General features: G+C 29.8%; 2 protein-coding genes across 2 annotated transcripts; both read right to left on the bottom strand.

Moving 5' to 3' along the window:
* Positions 1–2,328: 2,328 nt before the first annotated feature.
* On the bottom strand, positions 2,329–3,316 carry LOC119683854. The gene is made up of 3 exons (XM_038097722.1): positions 3,162–3,316; positions 2,822–2,923; positions 2,329–2,762 (listed from the first exon to the last, which is right to left on the bottom strand). The coding sequence occupies exons 2-3, from the start codon at positions 2,920–2,922 to the stop codon at positions 2,459–2,461; spliced, it is 405 nt and encodes a 134-aa protein (XP_037953650.1). The 5' UTR covers position 2,923; positions 3,162–3,316; the 3' UTR covers positions 2,329–2,458.
* Positions 3,317–4,261: 945 nt separating this feature from the next.
* Positions 4,262–5,561, bottom strand: LOC119681647. Its single transcript, XM_038094897.1, has 2 exons — positions 5,379–5,561; positions 4,262–5,318 (listed from the first exon to the last, which is right to left on the bottom strand). The coding sequence occupies exons 1-2, from the start codon at positions 5,468–5,470 to the stop codon at positions 4,403–4,405; spliced, it is 1,008 nt and encodes a 335-aa protein (XP_037950825.1). The 5' UTR covers positions 5,471–5,561; the 3' UTR covers positions 4,262–4,402.
* Positions 5,562–12,881: the final 7,320 nt, after the last annotated feature.

The raw sequence follows: 12,881 nt of genomic DNA, 5'->3' as shown, positions 1-12,881 counted from the left end.
AAAAAAAATAGTATATGGTATAATTGAGATGAATTTTTAAAATCTTTCATAGAGAACTTTTGGCGCAAGTATTCAAATATATTCATATGTTTTGGTTTTGCTTTAAATACGAGAAAATAATTTAATTTTAACATTTATTTAATTTTTTTTTTAAATTCAATTTTATTTAAAAACTTTTTAATAATAGAACATAAATAATTTAATTTTTACATTTCACATTTTTTGCTTTTTTCAATAATAAACACTATTTGAATTTTATAGTTAAGAACAAATAAGATATTTAAAAAATAATAATTAATCTATCTAACTACTATTTTCTTTCATCATAGTCACAAATATATATTGAATTCTAATAGTTATTAATCAAATTCGAATTCCACGTTTCCGGTTATTTTGATTAAAACTAGTACGTTTAAGTGAATTCTTAAATATTTTAAAATTTTTTTCCACACAAAGTCGTTTTTTAAATTGTCCATGATTATTAGGTTGATCTCCATTAATTTCGTTTGTATATTCATTAAATGACACAATAAAGCAGTTTTGTCTATATACCGGTACAGCGCCATTAGTTTCATCTTCATCTATTTCCAACTTCCGTTTATTTTTATTTCTCAATTCCATACGTGAGGACACCACTTCATTACTACTTTCGACCTTTGACTTCTCTGGTTTATGCTTCATCAAGTCCAGTGTAACATAATACATGTTACCATCTGATGAATTCTTCATAACGACTCGCTCAAAAAATTCCCGTTTAATTACATTTCCATATCGAGTTGATAAAATTATCGCATCTTTATAATCGTTAGGCATATTAAAGGCGTCAACAACTGAAATTATAAAAAAGATAAAAAAATAAATAATGAATTAATTTTATAATTTATATAATAAAATATTATAGTTTAATTAATTTTGAAATAATAAATAAAATAAATGTGAATATTTGTATTCATACTTACTTTGTTGTAAAACGTCCATATAATTGAAAGTTGACTCGCACTTGATTTCTTTGACTATTCCGGAATAATTGATTCTTAGACAATATACAGTAGATTTCATAATCTCCATTGCTAAATAAGTCGGTCAATTATTTTCAATAATTCAAATGTGATCTTTACTCGAAGTGCAAAGTTTGAATGCCGTATTGATGAGTTCGCATGTCTATTTATACAATTTTGATCTCTACATGACAGGTACTGTATCTTTACGGCAATGAATTTGTTTGTAAACAATATCCTATTTTGACCTTGATTGCTAATTATCTGTGTTTTATTACCCATAAGATAACATAATAAACATTCCCATATATTAAATCCTGTTCGTTCAAGTTCAGTGTTATTGAAGTAATAGAAAACCAAAACAAAGTTTAGGTAGAAAATTTGTAGTTCAGTTTAAATTATAAGATAGACTAAACCAAATCTATTTTTGTTGTTGCTTTCTTAAAATATTTATAGATATTTTTGCTCAATAACACTAATTGACAAAATTATATCATATAACGTAATAATAAATTTGTTTTTTTATAAATATATAGCAATATGAGAAATAAGGTTTCTGATAATATAACATTATTATTTATTTTTTATATTTTAATTATTAATTGCAGTAATTAAATAATTAAAATAATTAAATCAAAGTTAAACATTGTATAATTTATTCAAATATCTGTTTGTATATAGCAGCACTAAGAATCTCTTTAGATCTTCACCTTCAACCGCTATTAAAAAATGACAATCTTAATGCTAAAAAAAGGAAGCTGATATATATGTAAGTAAATAATTAGGCCGACATTTCTATATATGTGTGTAGTATTTAGCAAAGCCTCAAACAGTACTATTCGCCAGCTGGATATTGCACAAAGCCAGACTCTAAGAGGACTTTTCAAGGTCCCGTGGTACATTAGGACGAATGACAATTTCAGAGACCTCAAGATTGATCCGATCAAAAAATAAATAAAGGATTGAGCCCTGAAACTATTCACGAAAACGAACAGGCTTACCTGTTAATTTAAGGTTAATTATTGCTTAGTCTGATGAAGTGATAAATATTAATACAGTCAAGGCGTGGAGAGCGGTTATGAAGAAACCTTGCCGTTAGTAGAGAGTATTAAACTTATTTTAGCTAACCATAAATAAATAAAATAAAATAAACTGTAGTCTGTAACTATATTTGTAATTTATAACAAATATATGTTATATATAAAAGATGTTCACAACATTAATAAGATCGTATTTTAGGTTGCACAATTTTGTCATATGTCCAATCTGTATTCATAAGATAACCGCCATAACCTAAGTGAGATATGCGGTCAAAAATTTGTAGTTAGAATTAGTTTTAATTAAAGCGTTTGTTTTAATTTATTTGATTTAAAAAAAATATTAAAAGATTAAACTATAGTAATTCATATCTAATTTTACAGTCTGTATAAAAATATGAAATTGTTTTAGTTTCATCAACCTTAGCGGGGTTTGTCGTTAGCCTTACCATACTTAGATTTTGTAGCTGTAGGTAAAGATTTTTTTCCAGACCGCTTGTTCTTGTTTTTATTTTTATTAGAAGTTTGAGTGCCTATATTGATTCCCTTGCCAGATATAGGAATCGTCCCAGGACTCATATCGTGGCTGCTTGAAGTTAAATTAATCATGGATTGAACGGAAGGTGATTGCACTCCCTCCTCTTCACACTCCTTATCCGTTCTCGATGAGAACTTGTATAGCTGTTTAGGGGACAAATCTGAGCATTCCATATTTTTCGAATTTTCACTAATTAAATTAGAATATGTTATTCAAATTTATACCAATGTTTTACTTTATTAACTTACGTTTCTTTTGCATCTATATCTCCAAGTACAAGCAACTTTTCCAGTTTTAAACAAACGGCTTCTAGTAGGTGGGTTGTTTCAATATCAACATGGCCTTCCATCCTTAAGATCGTTAAATAAACAATTGCTTTTATTAAGTAATTAAATAATAATAATTCACAAATTGATGATATCGTTGAATAAGTTTATGTCAATTCTTAAAAGTCTTAATAATAATAGATCTTCAAGGTCTAATATTTAACAAGAAATAATTTTTTTTTCGATATTAATATCCACATTATATTTGGAAGATGATTTCGTTGAAGCAGAACAAATTTTCTGATGTGAATACTTTACTTACGTTAATATAGTTTCCAAAGAGTTCCTAGTAATTAGACTTTTAGCTATTATGGTATAAAAATATCAAAGCCTCCCTCAGAGTAGAGATGAATATTAAATCACCGTTTGTGAAGGATTAAATGTGTAGTAATTTAAACAAAAAATTTTTTTAAGTATTTTGTGAAACAGAAGTTTTAACATTGAATTATAATAATACAGTTTTGTCAAAATTATTTTATTTTTAATGCATACTTTGGTTGAAAATGCTTTTATATATATTACATTAACAAAAGTATTACATACAAATGCATTTATATTTATTTAATATATACAAATGTAAATTTTATGTCGTTTAAACCAGAACGGAATTTGTGCTTAATAACGGATTACAATGCTGTATTATAAAATATTATATTATATTATTAATTACCTCGGGGTTTTTATTTTAAATTAAATGAAATGTTAATAATTTATCTCAAAGATGTTCTACTCAAATGGAGCTCTGACATCAGCTTCAGTTACCATCTACTTGTGAGAATGCGATCTGAGTGAGTTTTTGTGACTCATGAACTATATTCCCCAAAACGTCACGCATGATTTTGATGACGCTAACATTAATCTATAAATAAAATTGACTTTCAAATAAGGTATATTTTTTTTTCTTAAAATTGTTGGTCCTCTACGAGTTGGCGACGACTACCGCATCCGCATGAACCACGAGCTGTACAAACTTTATCACGACACTGATATCATTCAGCGAACTAACATCCAGCGGCTTCGTTGGCTTGGTTATATCGGGAAAATATGATCCAGCAAAAAAGATATTTGAAGCAGTAGTTGAAGAAATAAGGTTTAGAGGTAGATCGTGTCAACGGTAGAGTGACCAACTTGAGAGAGCACTAACCGAACTTGATCTACGAGTTTGGGAACGGCGCGCATGTAAAAGAGGCGCTTGAAAATACATTCTGTGTCAGGGCAAAACCCGGCTGAACGAATTTTTATTATGTATAGGCTTTATGCTTGGTTCATAAGGAGCTAATTGATACCCATAAATGTTTATGTTTTTGAATTTATTGTTTTAGAGAATTTTCTTTTTTTTTTAGAAAACAATAACAGTTACAATTTTCATTAATAATATAGAATATCAAAAGAATGATTCGTATCATCTTACGGCTGTTTAAAAATATAGTAATATTGTTCTTCTCAAATTTTGTATACAAACACATATAATAGATTAAAAAATAAACGATAAGTTCTAAATTATTATTTTGGTAGACGGTAACGTGGACATCTTTCCATACAACTTAGAACATTGCATACATCATGAAAATTATTTAAGTCGGGAACATCCTTTAAATTTCTCTCTTTCTGCTTTATAATTTTTATTGGATCTTCAATTTTCATTTCTATGGTATTTAAATTTATGCCCCTGACTTGATTCCTTAGTGAAGTGAAATCTATTGACTCCAACTTAAGACTAACTCGCTGCATGAGCTTATAATTATTTTCCAAATCAATTTGCATTTCTGGTATTTCTTGAGTATTGAGTGGTCTGGTTAGAAATGTTTGCAAGGTACTGTTAATTGAATCTCTTTTAAAAACAGTGTCGTTGACACTTTGAGAAGAAATATTTAGTATTTGTGGTTTTTGCTGATTAGATAAAGTTGATACTTTTTCAACATTCTTTTTAGGTGCTTTTTTAAGCATGTGACTAGTTATTGCATCATATTTTGGAAAATCATATTTCTTCCTTGGTCGTGTAGAGAAATGTGAACTTATAGAAGTTGATAACATGTCATCTTTTTTTAAGCGCACCTCCTTTGACTGTACTTCCGATTGTTTCTTTTGGACATTAATATCAGATTGCGATGATTGCAAAAGCATGTCGGATGCTTTCACTAAAGTTTTAATTTCGGTTGGAAGAGCATACTTTACACGACCTTTACTTTTATTTCGCTTCTCTGTAACGGTTCCATATTTAGAATCTTTTCTCCGAGAGTCTGTTTTGACTTTATTCTTTTTGGTATTATCATTTAACAGTTTTTGCGGTGGATGTGTTTTTTTATTTTGCTGTAGATGCCCACGTGGTAGGTTTGATTGAGCTTTTGCACTCACATGAATCGGGTATTTGTTAGGATCATAATCATCCACCGAAGTTTTGGAAGTAGAATGATTATAACTATATCACAAAAAAAAATTGAATTATTGAATTCAGAATAGGTACACAATTCTAACTTACAAATTGTTATGGGAGAGCCTGTCTAGCTTTATTCGGACTGTTTCCAAAAGTTGGCTTGTGGTTAGCTTTATGTTTTTATCATGTTTGTCCATTTACTTCCAATAACACACGGAACCAGGAAAGTGTAACTTATATAATTAAATTTTGGTGAATCTATATTAGTTAGATTTTTATTACAAGTAATTTTTTTTTTTTTGACAATCGAGTTTATAATAATTTGTTTCCAATTATATAAAATTTAGTTTTACTATGTCAAGTAAAATAAAAGAATTTTATTTTATGAATAATTTTAATTTAATTTAAATTAAGAATTTATGAATAAAAAAAAAACTATTTTCGTTTTGTTTTTATTTATAAAAGGAAGACAAAATTACAATATTAATAATCACAGATCTACTTTTAATAATTTTTATCACGTTGTTTCAAAGAATGTTTCTAATCTCTTACTTAAACATAAAGATGATCAACATTATCACATGAAAAATGTTTTTAAATGAATGATCTATAATCTTCTTCTTCTTGTTCTTGAGTTAGTGCTATTACGCACTTTTACTCTATAATGGGTGGGGGGCTTATCACTACCCCACACTAGGCTTTAACTAGGCTAAGAAGTCATATCATTTATTTGTCTTTTAGTTGATGACGGACCTGCAATCAGCATATCTTCCTGAGAATCCAGAAGTGGACTTGAATGAATGAATGATCTATAAAATAAAGTTAAAGTGAGTCAGTCAGATTAAAGTTTTAGAAGCTGATTAGCCTCGCTTATCAATCAATGTGCGTGTTAGTGAAAGAAGAGGAAAGTTGTATTCAATTGTATGCTTCATAAGACATATCCCGTTCCCAAATGCCAGCCCGATCTAACTGGTATAGTCATTAATCACAGTGCTTGCTTTATTAAAACGATCAAATGATGCTTTGATTAAAAATAATGGTGTTTTCTTTAACTTTCCTAAGTTAAGGAAGGTGTCCTATATAAATTGTAGTGTCATTGTATTATTGTAGTATCACACTTTCAGAATCATACGCGAGTTCCGCTACCAATTGGAACTATATTTAGATATACAACCGATATAAGAATTATAAAAAACTAAAATCAACTGAACTCGTATCCACTATTTAGTCGTTATATCCAATCTAGCACTCAATCAATCAACATTTGTTCACTTAAAAGTGCAATTGCAGGCGGTCGTCTGATTAACAGTAAAGAATCGCTTAATTAATGTGTTTCATAGGTGTCTAACGTATTGTAAACCAGTGCATCTCCAGTTGACATGAAACAGGCTACTTTAGGTTGGTAGCTCGATTGCAAAATCCCTTATCTAAATAACGTTTTACGTCCTATGCTCATTAAAGGAAGGCAAACGCTTATATCATTGTTGTTAGTAATACTTGTATTATTCTAAAATTGTATGTATATATAGGCTAATAATTTATAATAATAATTTATATAATAATTTTTTGTTTCGCGATTATACCTATTTCTACATTTAATAATATAAAAAGAATTTATATTGGACTTCCTTCTCATATTAGTGTACATATATTATTTCTCTAAGTGATGTATGTCAAGAATTTTTATTTGTTTAGTGCTTCTTACACAATTGTTCAATGCTTAATAAATTAAGTAAGAGGTTATGAAGTATTACTCAATATAAATGAACTCAATCCTTCGAACGACTTGTGTTTATGATTTTAACTCTTTAAAATGGGTAAATTTAACTTTTGCCTCATAAAATATCTAATTAAAAAGTTTAAACATTGCCGTCTAAAGTGGAGAAACAAATAGGACCTTTTTATCCTTTTTTTTCGGTCTTAGGTCAACATTTTTCTCGGAAGACGTGAATTTTTGTGAGAAACAGTTTTGCAATGAAAAGTTAGGTTAATTAAATTTCCGAAAATAACAATTAGTTTTATGGTCAGTTTAGCAATTTTCGAAGTAAGTTTTGTGGACTCAAGAAATACGAAATTGAGTTGAAAGTGTAGTAAATGAAATCAATTTTTTATTAAATTTTCAGAAAATATATTATAAATAATTCTTTTTATAAATAATTGTAATAGTAATAATACATTAATCAATACTAAACGACATAATACTGTTTGTATGATAAATATTTATTTATGTTATAATAAGAGCCAACTGTGCCAAAAAGTGTTCTGTAATTATTAGGAATTCCTTAAGGGTGAGATATGCTTATATCTCTTCAAATCACATTATATATACAAAGGTGTTAAACGGAGATGTTCTCCATCATTATAAACGTAGTTACTTAAAAATTATTGTTACATACAGCGACCATGCTATATACATTGTGACCGAAAAGTTTCCGGAAATTTTAAATAAAACGCAAAATTCTTAATCTTCATCAATATTTATTTTATCTCCTTCAAAATATGCTCCATTAGAAGCGATACACAAATGCCAACGTTTCTTCCAATCATCAAAACATTTTTTATAGGCGCTTTCCGGTATGGCTTTGAGTTCCCTCTGCGAATTCTGTTTTTCGTCTTCTATGGATTCAAAACGCGTTCCTCTGAGTGGTAATTTGAGTTTGGGAAACAGGAAAAAGTCACACGGTGCAAGATCAGGTGAATACGGTGGCTGTTTGATGGTATTTATTGAATGTTTGGCCTTAAAATCGTTGATAATGTTGGCTCGGTGCGAGGGAGCATTATCGTCATGAAAAATCCATGAATTATCCTTCCACAATTGAGGCCGTTTACGGCGGATAGCTCTCACGACCGATGCCTAGCTCTCGTGCTATCTCTCTAACACTCACATGAGGATTTTGGAACACGATTTCCTTTGCCTTTTCAATGTTTTCGTCGGTGGTAGAGGCCGAAGGTCGTCCAGAACGCGGCATGTCTTCGACGGTCGTACGACCGTCCTGAAAGGCTTTGTACCACTCATAAACTTGAGTTTTCGATAAAACTGATTACCCATAAGCCTTTTGTAGCATTCGCAACGATTCTGCACACGAAATTTCGTTCGAAACACAAAATTTGATGCAAACTCTTTGTTCAATATTTTTTTCCATTGTTTTTTCGCAACGCACTACTGAGGGGAACTGGTTTCAACAGCTGCCGTAAACGAACTGTCTGACAGATCGCGCTCATTTTTGGCATAGTAATTAAGGACAGTGCTGCCAAACTACATAAACTTAAAATATCGAAAAATATACAGCGCGCGAATTTTAAATGAGAATTTCCGAAAACTTTTCGGTCACAATGTAGTATTACTTTATTCTAGTAATTCATTTACGGATTTAATATTTTATGAGTTACTAAGTTGATTAATTTCAGTTTGCTAACTTTGCCCTTCATTTTTTTTTGACTCCATATTGTTCCAAAATAATAATATCAGAAATTAATTATCTGTAATTATCGTTCAGGTAATTTAGAAAGTAATACTTGGTTATTGTCTGATATCATTGATTTAGTGATTCATACAAAAAAGGGCTTAGTGTTGTAGTATCTTTACGATATTCTTTTAAAAAGGAGTTTTACCCAATTTATTTAAGTATTTATATTTGAGATACTGTTCTCGATACTTTCATTTTTATCAGTTTATCAGTGGCAATTAGTTTAATTGATCAACCAATTTGTTCATTGTGATGTCACTACCTAAGACGGAATCTGAACTGTTTATTGATTACGAATCCATTAGCGCTGCTCTTTTAGAAGAGAGCTAAAAACATTATTGTCTAAAAAGTTCACTCTACTTCTGACTAGAGCTGGGCAGGTACAGTAGACGTGTTATACTGTTTCCAAAACAAAACAGTTGGCGCATTTATTAGTGATCTACTATCCTTACAATATATTATGAACAATTTTTCATTGCATTCTAGAAAGATCAATTAAAATTAATTATTCTTCTTCTTGTTGAAAGCACATACTTTCACTGATTTTTAGTATTTTGAATTAATTATTTTCTGGATAATTTCGCCATTTAATACCGAATTCAAAGTTCGTGGTTGAAGTTTTCAGTTAGTATGAAGGCGTTTCACGTTTACTTCTTGGAAGTTTTTAAGTATCTTTATTTCTTGCATGCGGGTCTTATAGAAATTTTAAAGAATAGTGTCTGTTCATACTTATTATTAAAATAAATGAATGGTTTAATTTCAACTCATACCAGTTCAGTCTTCTGTTATTTGCATTTCCATTTTCAATATCAAAACCATTTTCTTCTTCGATATATGCACTTTTATTTGAAAATTTACTTTAAAATTAAATTTATTTGATTGCAATTATATTTTTTTCACCAAATGATTTTCAATGAAAATTTCATTGAATGATTATAATTCTTTTATCACCAGAAAACACAGCAGAATAAATACCTTCTGTAAAATGTCGCTGAGTTCAGACGCACTCATGTCGTAATTTATCACTTTGAAAATAATTCAAGTCGCAGGAAAGAAAAAGGCAATTAAGATAGTCAAATTTAGGAAATATCGACAGAACACAGACGGCATGTTATGCAAAATTGATAGATACGAAATTGGCAGGAGCTCGTTCAACCAGCATTCGACACCATTACCATAAGTAATTTAGTATAAAACCGATATCGTAGTAGTGGCGTCAGACGGCTGAAAGAGTATTTTGGGTAAATAAACCGAAAAGGGGAATTTCCGTCGCATGAGCAGGCATTGGAAGCAAAATCCAATGAAAAAGAATATTACAATTTGCAAGCACTTTTCTTCATGTATTTTTCCACAGAACCTCATGGTGGTTTCTGGTGCATACAAGTAGTAATGGGAATTTAATGACCCTAAATCATGTTTTAAATAACAACCAACCTTTATACCTCTTCATTTCTTTCGCCAAAATATTTCGATATCATTTTGTTATTGTATTTGCATCTCAATTTCATACCGCAACTACACTGTAAATATAAAACATTGACGTCACGTAAAAAAGTATTAGTGCTTAATAGTTTCAGTTCTTAAAAATATATTCAATTATCTCCAAAAAATATGTAGAAAAGACATTTTTACTTTAAATACATTATTCCAATAAGTCTTGAAAAAAACAATCTTATAATTCTGCTAATATCGTATTTGAATAGAACAAATATAAATACCTTATCCTTAATTGAATGATAACATAATAGCCCCTATTATGTTATCTATGGCGCCGCACGTTTGAAAACTGATTATTGTAAAAATCATTAGTCTGAGAAACGATTTCACTACGCTATGCGCCGATATAGCTTGAGTTTTAAGCTCAATTTATTAAACAGTATATTGGCATCAATTATTTTTGCAACTATTTTTTAAAATATTCTGCATTATCCAGAGTTGAAAAATTAATTGAAACCAACATATTGTTTAGTAAATTGAGCCTTAAATATTAAGATTTAAATTTAATCCCGAAGGAGAACCATTGAATATATTACAGAGAACCTACTATGAAAACTGCAACTGCATGTTGTGTTTGCTACAGCATGTCAAGAAATCTAAAATGTAGTAGTAGTAGTAGTAGTAGCTTTATTTTTACTTCATTTTAAAGTTATTATATTACATCGAAGTTATATAATAATTATAATACATATAATTATAATAAATATATATAAAGCTTACAGCTATGGCATTTTAGCCGTCTGCCGGAAGTTTAGATTAATTTAATAGCTAATTAACTAACAACTAATTAATCCAATTTTTATAAATATTAAAAAGATATTCTTACTTATGATCTCAATACAACGTAAAAGTTAAATTAAATTACTTTAACAAAAATAATAGATTTTATATAAGTTAATTTAAAAATCTTCATTAATAATATTTTGCCTATATTTAAAAGTAGTTTTAATAAACGCCGTTAACAATCTCCAGTTGGGGCCATTCAGTAATCGTATGGTTTCATTGACATCGAGCGCGGGTTTACCGAAGTACAGCAATCTATGTTCTTTAAAAATTGGGCATTCACCTACTCGCCGCGGGTTTTGAAGATTGTCCTTATTGTTTCTAGGTCATATTGCTCGTGAAAGTAATTATTGACACCTAGATCATAATTCAACTTACTATATGCATCTCTCGATATACTGTTTCTTGCCGTTTCTACAAAATTTCTACGTTCTTCAATACTTAGTTTCGTTATTATATTTTTTTGCCACATTTTCCAGTTTTCATTAATACTCAAATCATTAGTTATATTTAACTCGGATGCCAGATTTGACCATTTTTCAAAAAATAATGTTTTTTCATTTATTAGGTACTGCGCTAATGTTTTTTGAATCCTATTATCTGGCAAATTCCTAACACCATTGATGTAATCAAAGTGCAATTTTAATGTTTGGGTATATAGCGTCGGTAGACCAGTTTCTAAATGCACCATATAATTTGGGGTATTTTTCGGCAAACGAAACGTTCTCTTTATATAAAATGTCTGCAATTTTTCTACTGCGTCATATTTATCAACACCCCAGATTTGCGCTGCATAATTTAGAACTGACTTAACTGTGGCTTCAAAAACTTTGTATTTTACGGGCAGTGAGACTTTCGGATTTCCTAAGACATTTATCCAGGTACAATTAATAGCCAATTTAGCTTCCTTTAACTTCTCGTTCAAGTGGTTATCGAATTTTGCGTTATATTTCATATTTATTCCTAAATATTTATAATTATTAACCACTTCTAATTGATCATCGTTAAGGTACCATTTTTCATCATTTCTCAATCTTCTAGCATGTTTCCTAAATACCATCACTTTTGATTTGTCTGTATTTATAGATAGTCCCCATAAGTTGCAATATCTATTTAATTCATCTATCATATTTTGTAACATTATTGGAGAATCTGCAAACAACACAATATCATCAGCATATAATAGTACTTTTAGGCACATATTGGCAATCGTAACACCACCAGAAAGAAATTTACTTAAGTCATCAACGAACAGTGCAAACAATATAGGGCTTAAGACACAACCTTGCCTCACTCCGGTACACGTTTGGAACCATCTCGATGTACTTCTTCCGTCCCATACTGTTGACTCATTGTTGCAGTATAGACTTTGCAGCATTTTCAAAATTTTTGTTGAAAGACCCAGCTGGCTTAGTTTGTAAAATAGTACGTTTCTTTGTATTGTATCGAAAGCAGCTTTAAGATCTACGTAAAAAACATATAACTTCTTGCTTTTTGCAATAAACTCTTGCGCTACACTAGTGATGACGAAAATATTATCTACCGTGGAGTAACCTTTTCGAAATCCAGCTTGAAATTCGCTTAATATGTTGTTTTGATCAACCCAATTTTTAATTTTGTTATACAGGAGTGTTGTAAAGACTTTAGCTGATGTATTAAGAAATGCTATTCCTCTATAATTTGCTACATTATTTGGGTCACCTTTTTTAAATAGGGGAAATGTTATGGCTTTTTTGTAACTATCTGGTGGGGCTGCATTTTCAAATATATAATTGTATGATTCAGCCATATGCTCTATAAATTGTGGCGTGGCATATTTTAAAAACTCAGCTGGAATTCTGTTTTCACCTGCGGCTTTGTT

The sequence above is a fragment of the Teleopsis dalmanni genome, chromosome 2, assembly GCF_002237135.1.
Source record: "Teleopsis dalmanni isolate 2A chromosome 2, ASM223713v2, whole genome shotgun sequence".
Classification (NCBI taxonomy): domain Eukaryota; kingdom Metazoa; phylum Arthropoda; class Insecta; order Diptera; family Diopsidae; genus Teleopsis; species Teleopsis dalmanni.
This window is presented reverse-complemented; position numbering and strand designations above follow the sequence as displayed.

Bases quoted from the DNA above. Each gene is read 5' to 3' on its own strand.
- LOC119681647 (XM_038094897.1), bottom strand. From the start codon at position 5,470: ATGGACAAACATGATAAAAACATAAAGCTAACCACAAGCCAACTTTTG. The intron at 5,319-5,378 runs GTAAGTTAGAAT...TTTGTGATATAG, and splicing joins AGGCTCTCCCATAACAATTT to TTATAATCATTCTACTTCCA.
- LOC119683854 (XM_038097722.1), bottom strand. From the start codon at position 2,922: ATGGAAGGCCATGTTGATATTGAAACAACCCACCTACTAGAAGCCGTT. The intron at 2,763-2,821 runs GTAAGTTAATAA...TAATTTAATTAG, and splicing joins GATATAGATGCAAAAGAAAC to TGAAAATTCGAAAAATATGG.